General features: G+C 40.3%; 1 protein-coding gene across 1 annotated transcript in view; it reads left to right on the top strand.

Annotated features, from left to right (window-relative positions):
- The first annotated feature begins 497 nt into the window (after window positions 1-497).
- Window positions 498-26177, top strand: part of LOC306987785 (NACHT, LRR and PYD domains-containing protein 3-like) — a 55480-nt gene continuing 29800 nt past the window's right edge. The window contains 4 exon segments of the mRNA XM_079592335.1: window positions 498-736; window positions 740-2049; window positions 20400-20570; window positions 22354-22524. Of these exon segments, the coding sequence (XP_079448461.1) occupies window positions 506-736; window positions 740-2049; window positions 20400-20570; window positions 22354-22524 (1883 nt within the window). The 5' untranslated portion in view covers window positions 498-505.

Here is a 26177-nt window from a genome sequence, read left to right as displayed (position 1 = left end):
TGACAACAAAATGCCCCCAAAAATGAAGATATGAAATGCCCCTGTATGAGTTCTTGTTATATTCATAATAGAGCAGTGACCCCTGGAGCCAAGTGAGATTTTTGCCTATACAAAGGATATATGCATAGATGTAGATACATTTACAATATATTTTCGTGTGGCATGTCAGCATAGCATATACCTGAAAGAGCTACTTCTGTGTAATACTTAAGTGTAGACTAAATGCTCTAATTCCTTTTCTTTTTTATGTTTTTGCAGTGAGGAAAATATTGTTACTGGAAACCTGCAGGTTTTTTACCAAGAAGTGAGTGTTTATCAAGAAGTGAGTGATGCCATGAAGACAGTCAAAACCACTCACAAAACCAGAATGAAGAACAAGTATGAGCGCTTTTTTGAGGGAATCAATCTACTAGAGAATCCAACCCTCCTGAACAGGATCTACACACAACTCTACATTATAGAGGGAGATGCTAAAGGGGTGAATGAAGAACATGAGATTCTTAAGATGGAGAAAACATTTAGGTCACAACTTTCACAAGATATTCCAATATACTGCAATGACATCTTTAAAGCCTCTGATCCTGAACCAGGATGTGAGGAGAAAGACCACATCAAGACTGTTCTTACTAAAGGCATCGCTGGAATTGGAAAAACCGTCTCAGTGCAGAAGTTCATTCTGGACTGGGCCGAGGGAAAAGCCAATCAGGATATAGATTTCATGTTTGTGCTTGAATTTTGAGTGCTGAACTTGATTAACGCTCATCAGTACAGTCTTCACAGTCTTCTGCTGGACTTTCATCCTGAACTTAAAGAACTGGACTCAAAGATTTATGACGAATGTAAAGTTGTGTTCATCTTTGATGGTCTGGATGAAAGCAGAATTACACTGTTTTCTGATGGTGAGAAAGTTTCTGATGTCAATGAGACTTCATCAGTGGGTGTGTTGATGTCAAACCTCATCAAAGGAGATCTGCTTCCGTCTGCTCAAATCTGGATCACCTCCAGACCAGCAGCAGCCAATCAGATCCCCTCCAAATACATCAGCCGTGTGACAGAAATTCAGGGATTCAATGACCCTCAGAAGGAGGAATATTTCAAGAAGAGAATCAGCGATGAGCATCAAGCCAGCATTATCATCTCACACATTAAGAAATCAAGAAGCCTCCACATCATGTGCCACATACCCGTCTTCTGCTGGATCACATCCACTGTGCTTCAAAACCTCCTGAAAGATGTCAGTGCAGAAATCCCTCAAACTGTGACTGAAATGTACATCCACTTCCTGTTGATTCAGATCAACATGAGGATTCAGAAGTATGAAGAGAGACTCCTGCAGTCCAACAGAGTCATGATTTTGAAACTTGCTGAACTGGCTCACAAACAGCTGATGAAGGGCAATGTGATGTTCTATGAGGAGGACCTGATTGAGAGCGGCATAGATGTCACTGACGCCTCAGTGTATTCTGGGATTTGCACTGAGATTTTTAAGGAGGAACTTGTGATTCATCAGAAGAAAGTCTACTGCTTCATACATCTGAGCTTTCAGGAGTTTCTGGCAGCTTTCTATGAGTTTCACTCCCAGCAAAAGTCTTTGGACATGCGTCTTATAGAAGTAATTGGTGAATCATTGCAGAATGGACGCTTGGATCTTTTCCTGAGATTCGTGCTGGGCATCTCACTGAAGTCCAATCAGAGACTCTTACGGGATCTACTGACACACACAGTGGACACCTCAGATACCATCAATAGTGTCTCAATGTTTATTAAAGATAAAATTAAAGGTGATGAACGACTCTCAGCTGATAAATCCATCAATCTGTTCCTCTGTCTGCTGGAAGTGAAAGATCAGACTCTCTACAGAGAGATTCAGAAGTTTGTGAGATCAGGCATGGACTCAGAGAAACTCTCTCCTGCTCACTGCTCAGCAATAGCCTACATGATTCAGATGTCAGATGAGCCGCTGGATGAACTGAACCTCAAGAAATTAAACGTATCAGAAGAAGGCAGAAGGAGACTGATACCAGCTGTGAGGAACTGCAGAAAAGCCCTGTAAGCATTTTGTCATATTTTTTAAATATTTTATTAATCAATGTGCCATAGCAGTTTAACAAGATTGGAAGAGAAGTCTAAACATGGAATGAGTTGTAATATCAATATAATAACAGTTGATCTTCTAGCGATCATGATTTTTCATGGCCGGTTATGATTTTTTTTTTTTTTTTTTTACTAGAAAAATTGGAAGATTTTGATACCGTTTCTTTGTTCAAGCTAATTTATTTGTTGTTTATTTGCTCTATAACAGGCCAAACTGGCCTTAAATAAAAAATATCCATAGCCATTTGAAATTAGCGACAACCACTGCATTGTAGTCATGATCCAAACAAAGATGCTACACACATGCAGTATGAACAGTTGTTTTTGATTTAAAGGGGTCATATGATGATTTTTCTTGTTTTCTTTTTTCCTTAGTGTGTTATCTAGCTGTTTGTGCATGTATACGATCTGCAAAGCTACAAAGTCTCCCACAAACATATTTATTCTATCTAAAAGAGAAGGCAGATCCAGGCCTAGCTAAAATGCCTCGACGAATTCTCCCTCACATACCCATGTCACTAGGTGGAAATATTTGCATAATGCCGCCCAAATGCGCAAAGAAAGAAGGCGTGGCTTCAGTTATTGTAGTAGTGTTGTGGCCGCTATGTTGTGAGACGGTGTGTGTTTCTATGTGAAAGCAAAAGCAGCTTTCTTTATTTGGCCTACAGAAAGTGGACGCAATAAGAAATCAGTGGTTAAGATTTATTTACAACACCAGAACCTAAATGTTAGTTTGGGCAGCGCATTTTACGGAGGACAGTTTCCTGAACCTGGGAGAGCCGTTACGAAAAAAAAGTATACTATAAGTTAATTTGATTAAGAATGCTTAAAGGTGCTGTATGTAGTGTTTCTACTAAAATGAATCCATTTTTTATTACCTGTGTGTGAAGGGGTTGTAATCTCACAATAAAATGATCCACTTGGCGGGTTTTGCTATTACCTCTGAAAGCAAGTATTCCTATTTCTATGTGAAGTCTCCGGGTCGGATTTGCCGCGAAATCTACTGACGTGACTGAGACCTGCATGCGCGCTCCCGAGCGTCTCGCCTCTCGCCTCGTCTACTGACTGTGCGATCAACAGCGACGACACTGCAACTTTATGACATGGAGTCTGCTAATGCTAGGAAACGACTAGCACAACACAGACTCCAACACAAACTCCACAACAAAGCTAATAAAAATTAATAAAAAACTAAAGAAAGCACACGCACGAGCACTCGCTTGTAAACGTATTGGTTGCAATCTGAAACATCACCGCTAGATGCCGCTGAAAACTCCATACAGCACCTTTAAGTAATGTTCAAGTTTATTTTTAAATATACTTTATGTAGTAAATTTACTAATGTCAATGTACTAGTAGTAAACTTGTAAGTGTACAATTTCAAAACTGCTTGGGACTAAATTGGCCCAATTTAGTATATAAAAAGTATACGTTTAAGTGTATTATAAGTGTACTACTAGTTCACAACTACTGTAACGCTCACCAGCTGGAGTGCCCTTGAGAGCCACCAGAGGGCACTCAACATCAGACTATTATTCACTCCCTCACAAACTACATTTCCCATAGCTCACTGCCCGGACTCATCATCACTGATTGCATTCCCCTGTGTCTCATTACCCTGTTAGTCTCAGCCTATTTATAAGAAAATAGCAAAAAAAAATTTGTCAAAGACTACGTATGGATCAGATTCAGAATGATGATCAGAATAGATCGAGTAGATTAAGTCCATTAACTTCAAAGCTTCACAGTCCTATAGCTCGTCCTGGGTTGACATTTCATTCAGTAACATTAGGCAGTTTTGATTTACATGCGATCGTGTTATTTGACATTTGCGTTAGCAATTCTTCTATCTCTTGTTTCTTTTTCTTCACCTGTGTTTTGATCAGGAGAGTCTGTACTCTTTTAGAAGATGTGTAATAGCGTGTCCTACCGTATGACAGTGAAAACATGGATAGCCAGGAAATTCTGTCAATGGCTTGGAAAGACTAAAGTAGATTTAAAGTAAATTCCTAAGTACACTACCACTGGACTAGCCTACACAAAAATCAGATACTCAGAATTAGGAACAAATGTTCCCTTTCAAGGGAACTCGAGCTGCGTTGAGACGCGGTGGGAACGCGGTGGGAACGCCTTGCGTGATTGCGTCGTGAAGCACATGTAAAATCAGTCCAATGGAAAAAGGGAGACGTCATAGGCGGGTGACGTCATCGACCAGGAACCCATAATCCTGCCCGCTACTCTGACCAGGTTGAGAATCTGTGATTTAAGTTTGACACTCAGATTACCAAACCAACTGGTGATACCATACCGTAAAATAGACTCTATTGCTGCCCTATAAAATATTAACATTATGTTTTTACTGACACCAAACAAGCGCAGTCTGCGTAAAAAGTGGAGGCGCTGATGGATTCTGACGCAGACAGCGGCTGCCTGTGTCTGCCAACTCAGGTCACTGTCAATGTGAATGCCTAAGTACTTGCATGAATTTTGTTGATTAATGTTATTGCCATGTATGGTCACAGGGCTTCGGTCACCAATTGATTTGGGATCAAAGAGCATTTCTACAGTCTTACAGGTGTTAATCTGTAGTTTATGATTGTCGCACCAGTCCACAAACCTGTCCACAGCATCTCTGTGAATGGATGAGTCAGAGTTCTTAGTGAGCAGACTAAGAACAGCTGTATCATCCGAAAACTTCACCACGTATTGATTAGGCTCAGAACTAACACAGTCATTTGTATACAGAATAAACAGAAATGGTGAACTGACACATCCCTGAGGGGCACCCGTACTACATATTTCTGTGTTTGATAAGGTGGTTTGACTTCACCTGCTGTGGCCTCTTATGGTGCTTTTCCACTGCATGGTACGGCTCGGTTCGGCTCGGTACGGTTCGATTCAGCGCGGAACGGTTCGGCTCGCTTTGCTTTTCCACTGCAGTTAGTACCGCTTCAAAGTGGGTGGGACTGATCGTTATTGTAGGTCCGGTGGTAGCCGTGTGCGGCTAAGAGCTGTGCTACTTCCGCTCCTCGGCAACCAACGAGAGGAACGTCTTCACCTCGTCCACTGACCACGATTCAGCCATTTCTTGTTTGTTTGTTTTTTACTTTTTTTTGTCAAGTAAATACTCTAAAAACAGGTGCTACCGTGTTGGCTGTTGTCTGGCTATTTAAATCTAGCGGGTTTAGTGTCTCGTGTCGCAAATACAATGATGCTGAAGTGACGATTCTGTCTGACCAATCAGTGATCTGCAGTGTTTTCACGTCACATTTAGTATCGGTACGGTACGCTTGGAACCTCAACAGAGGTGGTACCATTTAAAGCGAGCCGAAGCGAGCCGTACCGTACCGTACCATGCAGTGGAAATGCGCCATAAGTGAGCCGTACCGAACCGAGCCGTACCGTAACATGCAGTGGAAAAGCGCCAAAGCGTGCCGTGCCGTACCGAACCGTACCGTACCATGCAGTGGAAAAGCGCCATTAGTAAGGAATGAGTGGTACCAACTGATTAAAAATGGATTTACATTCAGAAGGGCTAATTTTCTTAGGAGGATATGTGGCTGAATTGTATTAAAAGCAGAGCTAAAATCAATAAGGAGCAGTCTAGCATATGCACCTGGGGTTTCAAGGTGCTTCAATGTAAGGTGCATTATAGTTGATATGGCATCACTTGCACTTCGTTTCTTCGTATATGCAAATTGATATTTGTCTAATACTGGCTCCACCTCTGAGCGAAGTACATTTACCATAAGTCGTTCCAGGCCCTTGAAGACATTGGAAGTTAATGCAGCAGGTCTATAATCATTGTCCTCCTGAGGACATGCCTTTTTTGGGACTGGAATTATGGTGGACTTTTTCCAAATCTCAGGTGTTTATCAATAGAGAGTTGAAACAGCTGGTGCCATACCGGAGACAATTCCTCTGCAAATGTCTTTAAAAGAAAAGTGGACATATTATCTGGCCCCGTCGTTTTTTTTTTTAGGTACATTGATTTAAAAACCTTGGTTACCGCATGTTGATCTATAAGAATCCTGTCCTTCACATTACAGTTTACATTATCTAAAACATCACAGCAGTCCCTATTTTTATCAGATTCAAAACACATATAAAATTGGTTCAGTGCATTTGCTTTTAAACTCTCATCCTGAGCAAACAGGGGCTTCCTTTTAGCCTCCATGTTTGTCATTCCTCTAATTGAGTCCCACAGTTTCTTGGAGTTGAACATGGACAAGTTATGTTCTGCCCGCTCCTTGTGCTGCAGCCTAGCTGCTCTCATATGTTTATTTAGCTCTTTTTGAGCTGCTTTGACTCCATCTTTATCGCTAAGTTTAAAGGCAGACTTTTTCCACTTAATACACTCCTTGATATCTTTTGTTATGTAAGCTTTTTTTGCTCGGATATATCTTAACAGTTTTCTGTGGAATGATGGAGTCAACACAAAAGGAGATGTAGGCAGTTGTGGATTCCGTAGCCCTGTCAATGTCCGCCTCCTTGAGAAAGACATCCCAGTCTGTCGAGAGGAAACATCCTTTCAGTTCCTCAATTATATCGTCCGACCACACCTTTACAGTTCGGATTTCTGGTTTGCTGGACTTAAAGACTGACCGATATGTAGGTAGCAGATGAATTGCATTGTGGTCAGAGTTGGCAAGGGGAGGTTTGGCTCTGGCTGTATAAGCATCCCTGATATTACCATAGCACTTATCAAGAATGTTATTTTTCATGGTATTGCATTTCACATATTGGTAGAAACCAGGTAGACTCTTGTTCAGGCTGCTGTGGTTAAAATCCCCTAGTATCAGTATTGGGGCGTCAGATTTATTCTGTAGGTGACGATGGACACAGTCAGCAATTTGGTTTGCTGCCCTGTTGGCATTCCCACTTGGTGGGACATAAACAGCGCACACAAAAATGTTGCTAAATTCTCTTGGCAGGTAGTGTGGACGTAGAGTAGCACACAATAGCTCCAAATCCGGGTTGCATATAGTGTCTCTTATTGCAAAGTTTGAGCACCAACTATCTTTGATATAAATACATACTCCACCTCCCCCTACTTTGCACCGAGTTTGCGTCTCTGTCCAGGCGTACATGAGAAAACCTGTCTACCTGTACACATTTGTCTGGTACATCTTTACTAAGCCAAGTCTCAGTGAAAATCATTAGGCCCGACTCACGGTATTCATAGCAACCCCTGGGCAGTAAACGCAGTTCATCCAGCTTATTTCTCAGGGAGCGGGAGTTACAAAGCAGCATCTGAGGCAACGGTAGCTTACTAGCCCTCCGAGTGCGCTGTCTCAAGCCGCCTCTCTTACCCCTCTTCCTCACCTTCCCATCGCGACGATGACCTGCGCCGTGATGCCGATATAGCTCCCTGGGCACGTCGTTGAGTAGTCCTGCCGATGGTAGAACTCCGCCGTATCGCAGTGCCAGCAACTCGGTTCCGCTGTACGTTAGCTGGTTGATAATCCCATCCGCAAAACACTGGATGAACTGGCCAGACAGGATTAGCCACGCCATTGCTATCCGCTCCATTCCCCTCTGTCTCATGTCGCATATATAGAGTAAACAGTTTAGAGCACGAGTCACTGTCAGCGTATATCTTGCACAGTGTGCCCCCTGGACACCGACGTAGTACGGGAACATAAACGGAGACATAACGAATAATACGAGTAAACAAACAATCTGCAGCAGGAGCCCTCCTCCATGTCGCCGGCAGGGCAGCGCCATTTTGGATGTCTGGATGTTTTTGGATTTTCCTGCTGGTGGCCACGGAGTGATATATATATTCGTTTTTCTGATGTAAAGAAAAATAAAGAAAAAATATGTCTGTTCTCTGAACGCTTCGCTTTCAACAAAATGAAGATATAAACTATACAGCGGCGTTCCAGAGGTGTCTTCCTCACCGACTTAATGTTCCTGAGACTGCTGGGCGGGAGCAGTCTCAGCCTACTAAAGCTCCTCGCAGCATAAAGTGCTGCAAAATAGAGCGTCGCCATTCGGGCTCATCCACAATCGAGAGGGACCTGGGTGGCGGTCGCTGTCTAGCCAGTTAGAGATATGCAAGATCTGAGAACTGTTTTATCTCTAATATAGCTTGGAAGAAGAAGCCCTGACGCCGAGGCTGCAGGCTTCTTAGGGTGGTCCCCTCCAGGGTAGGGACGGTTTTGAGAAATCGTTTCTCCTCGGCGCCCTCTGGGGTGCGACTCTCTGAGGAGGGTCGCAACGCTGCCAGTTCGGTTCTCCTGCCGGTTCGCCGTTTCAGGACACCGAGGTGTCAGCGTCCCCAAACTATCCTCCGAGGAGGGTCGTAGAGCAGTCAGTTCGGTTTCCCTGCCGGTTCGCCATTTCAGGGCGCAGAGGTGCCTGCTTTTTCCAACGATCCTCCGAGGAGAGTCGTTGGAACTAAGATAGTTAGAGGTAGGCAAGATCTGAGGACTGTCGTTAACTCTAATGAAACTTAGACAAGAAGTCCTGACGCTGAGGCTATCAGGCTTCTGAGGGTTCCTCCGGGGCAGGAACGGTTTTGAGAAATCATTTCTCCTCGGCGCCCTCTGGGGTGCGACTCTCTGAGGAGGGTCGCAGCGCTGCCAGTTCGGTTGTTCCCTGCCGGTTCGCCGTTCAGGGCACCGAGGTGTCAGCGTCCCCATACGATCCTCCGAGGAGGGTTGTAGAACGGTCAGTTCAGTTGTTCCCTGCCGGTTCGCCGCTTCAGGGCACTGAAGTGACTGTTCAACCAAATCCAGAGGCCAGTCTCGTGAGACTGGTGCCCTTAGCAGAATTTCTGGCAGCGTGGAAACTACTGCCACATATTTCTCAGTGGGTCCTGCACACTATAGAAAAGGGTTCAGAATTCAGTTCGGTTCTCGTCCGCCCAGATTTCTAGGCAGTGGCGTAACGAGTCAACACCGGGCCCTTAAGCAGGATTATCAAGGCGGGCCCCCCTACTACAACACGTGATGACACTACACGCACAAAAAAAAAAAAAAAATGGTGACGGCGCACCATAACACATTGTTACTGTTACTGTCACTGCTATATACACATAGGCCTAAGTCCAAATACATAAAAAATATGCTCACTTACATTATAGCTGCATTTTCCGGGCTTTCCTCTGTGCAAAGCTGTCAGGTCATAGGTTTAGTTACCTATGATCACGCGCGTGAACTCGACAATTGACTACTTTGGACTTCAACCGAAAACAGGAACTAAATACAAATAATATTTGCGCTGGCTGATATAACATCATTTTTATTCATATCTTTCACATCTACTGAAGTCAGATTCACTCGTGTTCACTCTGAAGGAATCACTCAACATGGCTGGGCACTTGTATGACACATCAAGGATGATAAGAGAAATAAAAGCAGGTTTAAAATTAGACCCCATTCAAGTCGCAAATTTTAAACAGGATAACACGGTGTAGGCAACACCGATTTTTGTCGTTGTTCTCTGTATTGACAGCACTCCAAATTTACTAAAAATTGAGCTCAATGTTAAAATTGACCGGAGTTCTCCTTTAAGATCCAGATAGCGCGCACGGGCATTCTCAATTGACAGTATGGCAAGTCCAGAGAGACGACTCTGTCCCATTGAGTTCCTGAGATAGCTTTTTATCAGTTTCAGTTTAGAAAAAGAACGCTCTGACAAAAAATTTGACGACTCCATATCTGTCTCAAGTTCACCGGTTTTTACTGTTTTGCACGCAATGCGCATGTTCACCCGGGGATTCCCCAGTCCCAATTCGAAACAAATTACATCAAATTCATCATTGTTCGTTTCAAACATTTATTTAATGATCAGTCAAATATGTTGTTGTCATTATTTATTCAAATCAATAAGCAAAAAATTTAAATGCGATCAGACTATAAGTAGTAAAATGCGATAGGGGGACCCGCCTGGGCCTGTCAATCAATATCGTCCAGTCACGCGGGCGGGCCCCTGATTGGTCCGGGCCCGTAAGCAACCGCTTACCCTGCTTACCAATAGTTACGCCCCTGTTTCTAGGGGTCCTCCCCACAGTGGTGGACCTCGAGCAGGCTCTGGTTATGGAGCAGGAAGTGCTGACACTTTTGCAAAAAGGACCTATAGAAGGGGTTCCTCCTCCCAGCAGACAGTCAGGGTTTTACAGCAGTTACTTCATTGTTACGAAAGAGGATGAGGGGTTGCGTCCTATTCTAGACCTGCGTCAATTAAACAGCAGGTTTCAGAATCTCATGTTCATAGTATGCTTACGCTAATATGATTGTGTCACAGATTCAGGCCGAGGACTGGTCTGTCACAATATACTTGAAGGACGCTTATCTATCCATCCTCATCACAGGAGGTTCCTGAGGTTTGCTTTCGGGGGCGAAGCATACCAGTATCGGGTTCTTCTATTCGGCCTAGGTTTATCACCCCACACCTTTACAATATGCGTGGATGCAGCTCTGGCTCCTCTGAAACTCCAGCGCATTTGCGTATTATACTATCGACGATTGGTTGATCCTAGCTCAATTTGAGCAGATGGCAGTTCGGCATCGAGATGTCGTTCTGTCTCATTTAAAGATGTTGGGGTTGCGACTCAATGCCAAGAAGAGTGTGCTCCTCCCAGAGCAGAGGACCACTTTTCCAGGTGTTATAAATGATTCGCTGTAAATGGGGTAAAACTAGGCCAGTCACTCACTGTGGAACAGTTTCAGACTGTTGGGTCTTATGGCAGCTGCGTCCAACATAATTACTTTTGGCCTTCTGTACATGAGACCCCTGCAGTGGTGGCTCAGGACCAAGGGGTTTTCTCCAAGGGGAAATCCGTTTTCACATGATCAAGGTCACGCGGCTATGCCTACGTGCCTCGGTCATGTGAAAGAACCTTGGTTCCTCGCCCAAGCCCAGTGTTGGGGGATTCTTGTCGACGCAGAATGCTATCGACAGATGCTTAATTCACAAGTGGGGGGTGATCATGAGTGGTCTACTTTTGGCACATAATTGGGTAGAAGTGATGGCGGTATTCCGAGAATCTCAATACTTCCTGTCAGAACCGAGAGGTCACCATGTGCCTGTCCTTCTGGACAGCACACTGATGGTCTCGTATATCAGAGCAGATATCCTGTTGAGGCAGGGGCTGAGGCCCGGGGAATGGAGACTTCACCCCGGGAAATGGAGACTTCACCCCGGGAAATGGAGACTTCACCCCGGGAAATGGAGACTTCACCCCGAGGTGGTGGAGCTTCTGTGGGAGAACTTCGGTTAAAACTTTGCCCTTGTGGTTATCCCTGACGCATCCAGCACCGCTTGGACTGGATGCGATTGTATTAGGTGTGGTCGAGGCTACACCTGTACGCATTTCCCGATATTTGGAGTCATGGATACTGTGGGGGCCAGCTCATAGATTCAGGTCTCTCGACTGAGGTCGTGGAGACCATACTCAAGTCTAGAGCTCCCTCCACGAGAAGACTGAATATGCATTGAAATGTAAACTGTTCTCTGCCTGGTGCGGAGAACACCTTCTGAATCTTGCTATCTGCCCTATGGTACAGTACTTAATTTCTGCAATGAATGTTTCTTTGCTGGGTTATCTCTGAGGAGAGATCCGTATGTCAACTTCTCCGTGGTACTTGAGGCTGAGGCCTGCACGTACTTGGATTTGCACCTGGTATGGTGGTAGTCTTTCTTCACCCCAGGCCGGGTTGTATTCCTAGGTCCCTACTCAATTTGCGGGTAATTTGTGCTGCAGGCCTTCTGTCCTCCACCTTAATCAGGAAAAGCTAAAGACAGATATTGAGCAAGCGAGTAGTTGAGGCTATCTCACTTGCTTATGTAGCGGCTGGACAGCCTTCACCTTTGGCTGTCCGGGCCCACTCTACTAGGAGTATGGCTTTAATTTCAGGAGTTTCTCTCCACGACATCTGTAATGCGGCAGGCTGGTCCTTACCGCATACATTTGTCCATTTTTATGACTTGGACCTAGACTCCACTCCAGGGTCTAGGGGGCTTGTTTCTTAGTGTGCGCATGGTCTTCATACAGTACAGGCATTTGTCATATGGTGTCGTGGGTATAGGGTTCCCACCGCGTCTCAACGCAGCTCGAGTTCCCTTGAAAGGGAACGTCTCAGGTTATGTATGTAACCCTGGTTCCCTGAGAGGGAACGAGACGCTGCGTTGCTTTGCCATACTCCCAGCATGCCTGTGATCATCTTGCTTCAGGCTTTTTCAAAGCTAGTGTGTTATGGTCTCGGGAGTGCTTTATAGCTTCCTGGTCGATGACGTCACCCGCCTATGACTTCTCCCTTTTTCCATTGGACTGATTTTACATGTGCTTCACGACGCAATCACGCAAGGCGTTCCCACCGCGTCTCAACGCAGCGTCTCGTTCCCTCTCAGGGAACCAGGGTTACATACGTAACCTGAGACGTTTTCTTTATAATAAATCAATATTTTCAAACAATGTAAGTGTATTAGACTGTATTTAAAACTATGTGAAAAGTAGTCTTTTAGTAAAAAAAAAAAAAAGTAAAAGTATTTAATAGGCTCCTCAATCAAAAGATTAAAAACGACTATAAGCCAAGTACACAACACACTTAATATACATAATTAAACTGTAATTACTCCTGAAAAAGAGAGTATAAAAATCGAGTGTCTGTAGTCCTCTCAGGGCTGCAATAAACACAGCTACTTATTCCATTCACTCGCACCCCCTCCCTTCTGGGCTCCTTCCAAAGCCACGCTCCCAAAACACATGATGACGTGTGAAAAATAGAAAAATAGAATCATAATTTAAAAATAGAGACGAGAACAATATAGCCTTTATTTCATATTGTAGCCTACGCCTAGACGTCGGTGGGCGACATAAGCCTATTGCCCGTTGGGAGCAGCGTGATAAAAAAATAAAAAAATAATAATAATAACAATAATAAATAAATTAGGTTCAATGAAGCTGATTATTTGTTTACTATTCTATTGAGGAATGAGACGAATGAAGCGCTTCTCTGGAGAAGATTGGAGAAACCGAGTATTTCTCAGTGAGTAATTTCATGGCCGAGTGGTAGAACTTAAGTACCCAGATAGCAGACCGATGTCGATTCAACGTTGATTTTTAGTTGTAAAGGTTAGTATCAATCATCAATCAAATTTCAACGTTGAATCAACTTCAGAACGTTATTACACCGAAAATAAAAAACATCGATTCAACATTGAAATGCGGTTGAATGGTGTGTCTGACGTTGATTCAACGTTAATTCGATGAGCAAAACGATGTTGTTTCAATGTCATGAGAAACGTTGTTTCCACATTGATTCGATGTCAGTTTGCTATCTGGGTAACGATCATTTGGATGACACGAGTTCAAATCCCGAACAAACATAGACTATTGTACATTTTATATTAGCCTATTAATGCATGTCATAGCCTATTATTAATGCAGACAATCAAACAAACAAAACATTTTTTTTATACAGGATAGCCTTTTTTTTTTTGTCCCTAGCCTATAGGGATCTTCGCCCGTGACGTCACGACGCGCTCTGGTTGGCAGAAGAAAAGTACTGGCCGCTTGCTGCGCAGCGCAAACACAGAAGAAAAATGGTTGTATCGTGCTGTGTGATCGGCTGTGTTAACAGGTTCGATAAGAGTTAACCCCAAGAGCTTCTACCGCGTAGAAAGCCGTAAGAAAGCTTCGGATTTCTGCAATTAGGCGTCTAACTAGAACCCAGCGGAAAACAATGGGAGCCAGCGGACCACGATCGCGTCTGCTACCTACATTTTGCCTTAAAAATTAAAACTAATTTTGTAAATAAATGTTACTAGTAGGTTCTATCGCATTGATGGATTAATTAATGAATGAATAATTACAAAATACCTCGGAAGACGTGTCAAAGTCAAAGTGTTTGTTTACATAACTTTTTGTGTGCAAGCTAGTGTGACTGAGCAATGGAAGTATAATAACATTGACATACCCTTATAAATTAAGGTCAAATTATTGTATTTTCATTAATAAATTTCATAAATTTTTACGTATATGTTAACCAATGTTATATATCAGAGGTAAGATTGACTGCTTGCTACGACGTGTTTTGGTTCTTTCTGCCAACCAGTTTGCGCCCACGCCCATATCGTGACGTCACATTTGACTCCGGCGAACATCGCTATAAAGAGTTTGTAAAAACATGTTTTAAAGCAAGGTGCGATTTGCCAGGGGGACGGGGATTTCCTTCTGGTCTAAACATCTCTGCTTCTGCTGAATTATTTTACCCCCCCCCCCCTCCCTCCACAGTAATCAATGCTATAAATTACTTCACCAATATACCATTTAAAATATATAAAATAAAGATATGCAACAGGCACGTTTAAACGACAAACAATAAAATCAGAACCAGTTTCAGTTACGTTCATGGTTCCAGTGGCCTTAATGCATGCACGGCTTTCAAAATGTCACAACGCATTTTGAGATTATTTTGAATGAAATATTGAAGTTTATAATTAAGTATTTTGGCACACCACGCCGAGTGGCGCTATCTATTGTTCTAAAGTCGGGTTTTATTCTGGGATGTTGAATTAGTGTTTGACAGACGCGGCGGCGCGTTCATTTGGATTTATTTTTCTCATAACAGACAGCTAAAATAACTTAGGCCCTAATAGGCTACTCCGTAGTTTTTTAGTCATACAGATCAGAGTAGAGTAGCCTACATCGTTCAAAACTGTAAACTTTTATTCATATTCAAACTTTTATTCAAAAGTGTATCTTTCGTCTCTGTCTCCGGGAACTGCGCGTCACAAAAATGAACCGAAAGCCACTTTCCTCCGCTCAGTCACGATAAGAAATCGGCTATGTCTAAAGCCTTTAAATGTCTAAATATTTAATAAATGTTATCTGATTAGGTGATCCGTATAAAACCGAGAGGTGCAGAGGATCTACTCAAGCTGTGAGTGCTTCCCAATGATGAACGGACAAGGGTGAAAATCTCACTATAATTAAATGTAGTCTAGGCTAAATCGCCCTGAATTAAATTGTAAAAACAGATCAGATAATTTATTTGTCGAAAAGTTGCGATATTGTTTCATTTAAGTTCATAATTATTATATAAATGTTATTTAGTTTAGCAGCAGCACGAAGCACTGTGGTTCGAGATATATCTAAAAATAATAATAGCTAATTCACAAATCGCATGCACCCTGGTTGTAACTTGTAAGGATCCAAAGATCCCCGTGGAATTTAACATTGAGTTGAACATTGTATTCATGACAACAAATGAACATGCGTTTGAACAAATGAACATGCGTTTGTATTTAGGTTTGCTTGGAAAAAGCTGGCCCAAACCGAGGTAGCGTTTTATTTCTTCAATTATTGAAATAATTAAATGTTTATGACAGAAATATTAGCCTACATGGCCTAAATAATTAAATTCTTTCATTATCAACACTTTACTAGCCTAATGCAAATGTCTAGAATTAAGTGTGAATTGCGACTTCTCTTTGTTTTAATTCGGTCTCAAACTCGGATAGCCTGTTGGGGGTTGGGGGTTCAGGAGGTGTTAAATGTTCTGTCTTTCATATGGAGAGTGATGACCAGGCAAAGGCAAAATACTTTTAAAGATAAATCTCTCGATGTGTCCAAATGTAGGCCCTTAAATTATAAATATTGTAGTTTTATGTATTGTAGGCCTATTTAAAGAGGTTTCACACACACTTTCAGTTGAAGTGTTCAATCCATTTGTTTCAACTAGTTTTGTAGAATTTTAACATGTTTGAGCAGTGTGTTTGTCAACAATCTGGCATTATCTAAACATGAACTATCGACGAAACACGTTCTTGCCAACTAAACGAATGCAAGTGAGCAGCAGATACAGAGCTTTTTATTCGCGATCCACCTCGTTTTATTGTACGGTGAATTCAACCAGGCATTCTGTTTCTTTGAAGCAAGGCTCAATCGTTTGTTACAGTTTTTTTTCGTGATTTGTATGGATGACACACAGCGACATACTACAGTATTATCAGCTGTATGATGGGTTTTAATCCTGAAATGTTTAATTTCGAGAGAGACCCGGCGTGCGCAGTGCAGGGAGACAATAAACTAAAATAAAAGAGATCCAGCGCGAGAGAGAAGCAAAGAAAAACGCATGATCTTAATTTATGTTGCTTTGAACTATTTTCGTTTTGTAGACTTGCCTACTGTTAATTGTTTATTTAGCTGCAAATTCTTTGGCAATACAGATTTAAAATGTCGCAAGAATAAGATTCTGTTTCTTACTTAGAAAATAAACTCTAACTCGATGCAATGTTTTAAATAAATAAACTGCCCCTGACACTTTATTTAAACCTTGAAATGTCTAGGATCTGCTAAAAATTTCTTCCTTTGCTATGGCGAGTATCAATGTCAGTCATCTCAATTTCGTGAATGATTCACAAAACAATAATTTAGCAGATTAAAGATAGCTTCGTCATTTTCATTTTCTGACGCGATCGGCTGATAATCTTCCTTCATCAGTTTTGTCGTCTGTGCAGCGGCTCTACTGGAATATGTGCCATTGATAATTAAACAAAACGCTTGACTTCAATAAACAGTTACCTATCTAAGCATCAAGAATGGTAAAACTTTTAACGCTGTCAGCCAAAGCTAGTGAGATTCGATCCCGCATCGCTTGAAGCTCCGTGAAGCTCCTGCTGTTGCATGGTCCACTGCGCTATCGTCAGTCCGCTGATAAGATCACGTTCTTGTAAACCCTCATTGATGTAGCCTAATATTTTTCTATTGCAATGTATTGTGTTGAAATGTTTTCATTATTTATTAAATGTATTACATTTAATTTCAGTCTTGTGATTATATGAATTAATTTAACTACATGTTTCACTTGAATGATCTGGTACCATATTTCAATCACTCTCAATGGGCCGTGGCACGGCGGCAGATTACGCAATAGAGAGAATAAACTGACACTATTCAAAATCTGCGATTGTAGCGCCTCTTAGCGGTCAAAGGCAGCAAATACACACCCGTGGGAACGGCGGCGGTAAAAGTCGTATTCTGGTTGAGTACCATCTGTAGGCTACCTCATCGTCAGCTCAATGACAGGTCCTTGCCTTGTTTGCCTTTGCTGACTGTATATGCAGGTACTGGGAGTTTTGACTGCTCTTTCTCTGACATAATTGTGATTATTCCTAGCTTCCATGCCTCTTCCCCTCCTCGAGTCAAACGGGTGCGCGCATGTGGGCAGATCCTGTAGCGGCAGGGGTGGTAGCCATGGTAGCGAGGCAGAGTGACAGTCGACCAACCAATCATTTCATTCGTTCCGAATGGAAATAAGTGGCTGTGTTTATTGCAGCCCTGAGAGGACTACAGACTCTCGATTTTTATACTCTCCTTTTCAGAGTACTTACATTTTAATTATGTATTGGTATATAAAGACAGTTTAAATACATTTTGGAAAATGTTTTTTAGAAAAACCTGCCTTCAAGTGCAATTTTAAGTATATTTCTGTACATAAAGTATATTTCTGTTGACTACCGGTAAGTATAAAAAGAAGACTTAAAGTATACTTTCTTCTTTTTTAGTTTAAAAGAAGTATACTAATAGTACACTTGAATAAACGTCTTTTTCGTAACCGAGTACAAGATCAAGTGTCAGTTCCAACTTTGCTAGGGCAATCTGGCGCTTCTGAATCAGAGCCTGTAAATATGTTTTATTATTTGTTAAAGTATTTGCTATTGTCTCATCAAATATACTGAGTTTTGTGCAGTGTAGAGTAATGCATATTGTTTGTCGTTCTTACGATCAAAAGTGCAGAGATGGATTTATGTTTACAAACATAGTATCCTCTGTTCTCCGCTTATAACTGTGAAAAGATGACAAACAGATGTAGTGTTTCACACTAGCCACTCAAGCATAGCTAAAGCAGCACATGCCCTGTTTTCAAACTGGCGGCATTTATCACGTTCAGCTAAACCGCGGCTTGTGTGCCGGGCCGTGGGGTCGTGTGGCCCTAGGTGAGATCATGAAAATTTGTTTTCTTTTTATTTGATGTCCCTTACATCTTCTTTTAAAAGTGACCCATATCTGATGTCTGCATTTACACTACACTTGGTGAAACGAACAAAAAATAACATTATGACATCAAGAATCAATTTCAATTGAACATTTAAGTTTCATTTATTGACATGGAATTCATAGAAACATTTTTAATGCAATAGTTTCATTCTTATATCAAAATTATTATATAGTAAAAAAAAATTCAAGACAGTGAAAATGTACACAGATCCGCTAAAAGTGTTAGTGTGTACTTATGGTCTAGTGGTAGAACTTGTATTTATCATGATAGAGGTTCTGGGTTGGAATCTGCCCTCGTATATATATATATATATATATATATATATATATATATATATATATATATTATTTTTTATTTTTTTATTTTATTTTTTTAACCAAATGTGTTCATTAGAGATTGTTTATCAAGACCCAAGGACATGTTTGCGTGCATTTTATTTTGTGATTTCACTGGAACAAATAGAAAGTCTCCACAACGGGACTGAAACGCGGGTCTGTGCACGAACCGCCGTCACTGATAGCAGCAGCAACGAGCACTCTGGATGATTTCAAAAGCAACTCTTTTCAGCGCCAGATCGCCTCTTATTTAACACAAACGAATGAAATTTCTACTCTGCTAGTCAACTAGAGATGTTTAATTTTTATAGATATATCTGTAGCCTACTGCGAAATGTTTAAAAAATGTTTTTCAATGACGTACATTGACGGGAATATCCGATCTTTCTTCTTACATGGCAGGTGCAAATGGACGTATCCGATTCATATTAGATTTATTTCCGATTTATAAACGAAAATGAGCAAAAAGGCAGTATTGGCTGATGTGACGTGACGGTTACGCTAACAGACAGCAGACAAACGGCTAGTAGTGACATCAGCAGCAATCCACCTGTCACTCAAGTGGCCACGCCCTTAATTATGCAGAACTTTAAGGCTTACCGTAATATAATTTAAACGGATGAGTTATAAAAAATTCACCCCCCTCACAATTGGCATGAAGGGCAAAATTAGCTATATTGACCAAAACCACAGTTTTTTTCTGCTGTAAAGATGGCCATTTTAACATGGGATTGACTCTCTTTCGCAGCCTGTCTCTAGCTGTCTGAATTGCAGTTTAAGTCACTTCCGTGTTGGTTTCAGGAGAGAGAAAGGAAGGCCTGTATTTTTGCCGCTTGGCCAAAATACAGAAATGTCATCCCGAAGTCAATAGGTTTTTTGGTTAAATGGCTGAAATAAGGTCTGTGGTGAACAAAAGCTCAAGACACTTTCAAATTCTACAACATAAAAAAATACATCAGTATTTCCCCACTCGTGATTTTTTTCTCGTGACTCGGTTGCTAACAATTAGTTAAATGGGACAACAGAGGCTGTCGACGAGATTAAACATTGTCAAGCCGATCAGGTAAACTCAGTCCACGTTTACAGCAACATTATGCTTATAAGTGTTCTCTTATAAACTATTCTAACTCAAACGTTCTGGGAAAATGTTTTTAGATAAAAACTGAAAGAGTTGTCGGAGGCTTAGTGATGTTGAAGTCGAGCGATCGTGGTTTAGTTTTTTATATAGCCTGACTTTAGCTTTTTACTTCAGTGCATTTAGGCTTAAAAAATTCATAATTTTTTTTTTTTTTTTATCTGTGAAAATTGTCTTGATGGACAAAACGTTTAAGTATCATAAACTTCTGTTGATCACAGAGCTTGTTTTTAGCGATAATCCAAAAGCCTATGGAAAGATTCTATTGGGTTTTTGTCGAAGGAACCAGCGTGATGCGAACTGACAGTTGGCCTACAAAGTGACGTCATACATGCACCACTCTATTACCATAGAGATTAGAATAATTGGGAACTTCAGATTTTTGACCACATTTTCTAACATGCAAAATGCATTAATACATTAAAAAGTGCCACTAAAATATGTAATTTTTCAAGTTTCTATCTAATGTGAGTATTTTGGAAAGAAGTGTGGTGGAATCTGTGTATATAAATATTGTGATAATTACAGTACTCCAGTCGGTATTATGCAAATTAGTGTGTAGTGCTACTGTGTATGTTTCTAACTTTCTCTGCTTTTATTTATACTGTTGTTTTGTATTTCTTATCGTTGTTTTGTATTTATTATTGTTTTAAACGATTTTTTTTTTTAATCCTTTCTAGAAAGATCAACTACGATGAATGGTGCTTTGAAATGTGTATGGCAAAATAACAGTTGTAAACGTAAAGATCAAACAGTTTTGCAACCTTCCTATTTAAATGGGAATTCTGCAAAGTGTCAATTAACCATTTACTGTTATTTTAGGGTCCCAGGTTGTAATCTCACTGATCAGTGCTGTGAAAGTTTGGCTACAGCTCTACTATTAAATCCTTCATTGAGAGAGCTCGACCTGACTAGCAATAACTTGAAAGATTCAGGAGGGAAGCTGCTCTTTGATGCACTGAAGAGTCCAAACTGTCAACTAGAAAAACTGAGGTTTGTTTGTCAGATTCCTTTGTATATATATTTTATAAAAAAATTCCAACAGTATATAGAGAGTTGATTTGTTGGATAAAAGTGGAAATTACCAAATATACTGTTATTTGCCAGTTTACAGTATGTGATGGTTACATTATGATTTAATATGTATATATATATATATATATATATATATATATAAAGAAAAAACAACTAGGAATGCTCATTTCGGTTCATTTTCCCGACCGACAACCGCCGCTCGTTATCCGATTATTAACCGTTAACTGATAAGATTACAATATTGAAATGGCATTGAATAAAAATAAAATTAACGAGTGTCTGTGACCCGTTAAAAATACAAAAATTTTCACGGTTTATTTTAACGTGCAAACAGCAGCATGCAGAACAGGTCAACAACAGAACCTGGATCCACATCACGCACCTGCAGCATTTCTGACAGTGACAACAGAGAAAAACAGAATGAAATAATATATAATATAAAAAACTAAAATAGGCCTACACTAAATATATTAAATAATTAAATAACTTAAATAATTAGCAAATTAAGATGACAAGAACACACTGAATCAGGTTGAAGCTTGTATCCACAGCTTGTCTAGTTCTTTTTTTCTTTCTTTTTTACATGTCTATATGATGTGGGGTTAGTCTGGGTCTCCGGTGGCACAGATGTCCCGGGAATACAGAGATAGCGTATCGCTAGAGTGGCCAACTTCGGAAAGCGCCTTTCATTTCGCTTGTGGATGTTTGCTTCGCAAGTGATAGCCTATTGCATTGTACTTGCACTACTACTTTATTTTAACACCGCGTAGCATATTTTGCAAGTAACTTCTTCGCCCTTTCTGTCGAAATGGTCCCACACAGTCGGCTACTTTCGCTTGCTTCATCTAGCTTGCTCAGCGAAATATGTCTTTAGGCGCGTGCGGTTGTGCGTGCCGACGCACCCCGTGAATTAACAAATATAGGCTATATACTATTTTTTTTTACCATGCAGCAAACAGACAACAAAAAAAGCTAGAAATATATATATATATATATATATTTTTTTTTTTAAACCGTTTAATTGATAGTATTAATCGGTCAAAATTTTTACTTTCGGTTAACGGTTAAACGGTCAATATGAGCATCCCTAGAAACAACTGATACAAATCTTTGGAATGTCACAATTAATTTCAGCCCAAAGAATATCAGATAAATTTGTACCATTTTTCACGTGCGGCACGTGAAGCAGAGCAGAGACAAAGGCAATCCCCGAGATCGAGAGAGAGACCAGGGCTCGTGAGGAACTGCCTGGGGAAATCAGGAGGGGAAGCAGAGAAAACAAAACTGAAAGATTAAAAGAAATCTGGCAAAGTATCCAACACGACATGGTAGAACACAAGACAGTGAGGCTTGAACAATTGGCTTGTGTTAATGTCCCGTTTACAGACCTCATAATATTTCCACACAAGACATTTTGGGAAATTATTGCAATGTAGTTTGTGTGCAAGTCTGAAATAGAGATCGCTAAAATAAAGCTAAAAACCAGCCAGTGTCCGATCATGTGTTTGGAGCAAAAACCATCCATTTACGATTTATGGCTGGTGGACCGGTGCATCTTTATTTTCTTCTATGTATTTTTATTTTTATTTTTCTAGGAAGATCAACTATGATGGTGATGAATGGTGCTGTGAGATGTGTAGGGCAAAGTAACAGTTGTTAACGTTAAGATCAAACAGTTTTGCGATTTCTATTTAAATGGGAATTCTGCAAAGTGTTTATTAACCATTTACTGTTATTTTAGATTCTCAGGTTGTAATCTCACTGATCAGTGCTGTGAAAGTGTGGCTACAGCTCTACAATTAAATTCTTCATTGAGAGAGCTCGACCTGAGTAGCAATAACTTGGAAGATTCCGGAGGGAAGCTGCTCTTTGATGCACTGAAGAGTCCAAACTGTCAACTAGAAAAACTGAGGTTTGTTTGTCAGATTTCTTTGTATATATATTTTATTAAATTTTACCAACAGCATACAGAGTTGGATAAAAGTGGAAATGATCAAATATACTGTTATTTGCCAGTTTCGAATGATGTTACAGCATGATTTAAGTTGATCTATTTACAGGTGCTGGTCATATAATTAGAATATCATCAAAAAGTTGATTTATTTCAAGAATTCAACTTAACAGGTGAAACTAATATGTTATATAGACTCATTACATGCAAAGTGAGATATTTCAAGCCTTTATTTGTTATAATTTTGATGATTATGGCTTACAGCTGATGAAACCCACAAAATCAAAATCCCAGAAAATTTGAATATTACATGAAATCACACAGTAATACCATGGTCATTGAACCAGGTTTTGGTTATTTTGGCAGTGTGGGCAGGTGCAAATTCTGCTGAAAATTGAAGGAAGCATGAAGTGCTCTGAAAATGTCCTGGTAGACGGCTGCGTTGACTCTGGATTTAATAAAACACAGTGGACCAAAGTCCTCTTTTCTGATGAGAGCAAATTTTGCATCTCATTTGGAAATCAAGGTCCCAGAGTCTGGAGGAAGAATGGAGAGGCACACAATCCACATTGCCTGAAGTCCAGTGTAAAGTTTCCACAGTCAGTGATGGTATGGGGTGCCATGTCATCTGCTGGTGTTGGTCCACTGTGTTTTCTGAGGTCCAAGGTCAACGCAGCCGTCTACCATGAAGTTTTAGAGCACTTCATGGTTCCTGCTGCTGACCAACTTTATGGAGATGCAGATTTCAGTTTCCAACAGGACTTGGCATCTGCACAGTGCCAAAACTACCAGTACCTGGTTTAAGGACCATGGTATCCCTGTGCTTATTTGGCCAGCAAACTCGCCTGACCTTAACCCTATAGAAAATCTATAGGGTATTGTGAAGAGGAAGATGTGATACGCCAGACCCAACAATGCAGAAGAGCTGAAGGCCACTATCAGTGCAACCTGGGCTCTCATAACACCTGAGCAGTGCCACAGACTGATCGACTCCATGCCACGCCGCATTGCTGAAATATTTCAGTCTGTGTGTAATGAATGAATATAATATACAAGTTTCACTTTTTGAACAGAATTACTGAATTAAATCAACGTTTTCATGATATTCTATGTTATATGATATTCTACATTATATGACCAGCACCTGTATTAGGGCTGTCAATCGATTACATTTTTTTATCTAAATAATTACATACTCTGTGATTAATTCATCAAAATTAATCGCAAAAATAATTTTTACTGTGAAAGTATTTTAAATATTTCAATGATTAATCAGCATTAGTGACATTAAAGTTCAAAAACTCTTTTCATATTATTTTCACTGTTCAAATAATGGCTATAACAATCAACAATATGACCTAATATTTTCACTGTACATACAAGGCATCTCAGGCCACAGTTATAACCTAGGGGATACAATGAACAAATTAACACTCCCCTCGATGTCAACACTATTTCTCTTGTATGTGCCATAAACAAACTCAGGCAACAGAGACCAATAGGTTAATATAGTGCAATATCAATTCCAGGGCTTTTTTGTGAAATTGAACATAAACCTTCAATAATAAAAATCCAGCCCTTTTACCACATTTCACACAAAAAAATCAACAAAGCAACAATTTCTAATTTTTAAGTTGTAGTCAGAGACACTCACTCACTCACTCACTCACTCACTCACTCACGCAGGTTTGCTAAGTTTGCGTTCCAGTGTTTGCTCCAGTGTGGTTTGAAGATGACGTTGATTGCTAGAGTTGGTATCACGGAACGTGCTAGGTTGTACCTCCGTTTTAACTTTAGAGTTGACTCCGATGATATGCAAATTCTTTGCGGCAGACATTGCAGACGACTTTATTTTTTATCAACACTTCCATCAGGCCATTTATAAGTAAATGTTCCAATCAGTGATCCAGGCAGCGCGTTCTCGTCTCCCTCCTTCATTTATCAGTATAAATGTATCAGTATAAATGTGTATATATATATATATATATATATATATATATATATATATATATATATATATATATATATATATATATATATATAATGCCTATACATATAAAGAAGAGACAACTGTTATAAATATTTGGAATGTCACAATTTATTTCAGCCCAAAGAATAATATCAGATAAATTTGTACCACTTTATGAACACATTTTACTGAAAGTTACACTGCTCTCTGAAAGCTCTTCTTGAATCTTTTGCCCCAGCTAACAATTTTTGGTTCCCAGAATTCCTGGGAACAGTAGTTTCTTGTTCTCAGAACATCCCCAGAACAGACAGATATCCTAACGTTCTCTGTTGGTTATCCTGGAAAGTATTCTTTACGTAAAAAGAACGTTCCTTGTTGGTTTTGTCCCTGACTTCTTTACTCTGATGTCATTTACCCTGCTATACATCAGTAATCATCCAGCACTGCTGCATCAATACTACAAACCATGTATTTTTATCTGTAGCTTAATCAATAGAAATAATCCAAGCACAAAAATCATTATATGGAGCATTTAATAAGATTACATTTATTCATTAACATGTAAGATTTCGTATGGGCTTGTGTAGCTGTCGCAGATAGTGTATTTTCTTGCTGAATATTTGTGTCACCTTTTGAAAGTTTTTTGTTTGTTTGTTTTGTTTTATAAATGTTGTATAATACTTGAATACTTATTTGGGAATTTGATTTGCATGATAGTTTGGCAATAGTGACACCTACTGAAGAAAACGAGTAACATAAGACGTACTGGTCATGTGATTTGATTATTTGCGTGAACACAGAAAAAACAGAGAAACACGAGGTGTCACACACGAATTGAGAGACCTGTGTACAATTGAGAATTGTTTGATCAGAAAATGTCTCCTAATGTCTCCTGAATCCTGATTGGAAGGCACACGGTATGTTTGCATATATCTTGGTTATCATTTATTTATCATTTAAGGTACTGTGTTGATTTCAGTTCAATAAGCTAAATGAACGTTTTTTCTGGTCTGGAGAAAACATTCAGGAGCCGTTATAGTGAAAAAACGTGCATTCACCCTGCCTGGAAGAGTGCTAAAGTTCGTCTTGGAAAAGGAAAGATCGCCAGACCTCGATGTGAAGAGCATACCCCAGTCGATCCTGTTGGAAAATCGCAGCCATTGGTGGAAATGAAGACGTCGCCATTTAATTAAGCAACGCGATTTCGTCGTATTGAAACTCTATTGCGTTTCGCGTGACTGCATTCCTTGCCGTGCGGAAGAGCAACGCAAGAAAATAGTGCTGCAGTGACGACGGACAGCCACAAGGTGGCAACGTTGCGATGTTTTTGGACAGTTCAGCTGTCAATAAGAGATGCTACCTTTGGATTTACAGGTCAGACTGTATACTTTCAGCTTGAATTCTCAATCTTGGTTGACTAACATTTATTCAAGTTACAATTGTTAGCAAATGGTTGTAACAAATATTTGCTTTTGATAATTTTCTAAGTTGACAGAAATGTGTAACTTGTTTAATAATTGAAATTTCCACAAAATATCATGTGCAATTTCCACATGATATTATAGCTTGTTATCAGTGTTTAAAGCTAAATAATAGTGTGGTTTAAAGCAAGTTAGCAACATGGAGCAAAATAGATCAGAGAGAT

The sequence above is a fragment of the Phoxinus phoxinus genome, assembly GCF_949152265.1.
Source record: "Phoxinus phoxinus genome assembly, chromosome: 20".
Taxonomy (NCBI): domain Eukaryota; kingdom Metazoa; phylum Chordata; class Actinopteri; order Cypriniformes; family Leuciscidae; genus Phoxinus; species Phoxinus phoxinus.
This window is presented reverse-complemented; position numbering and strand designations above follow the sequence as displayed.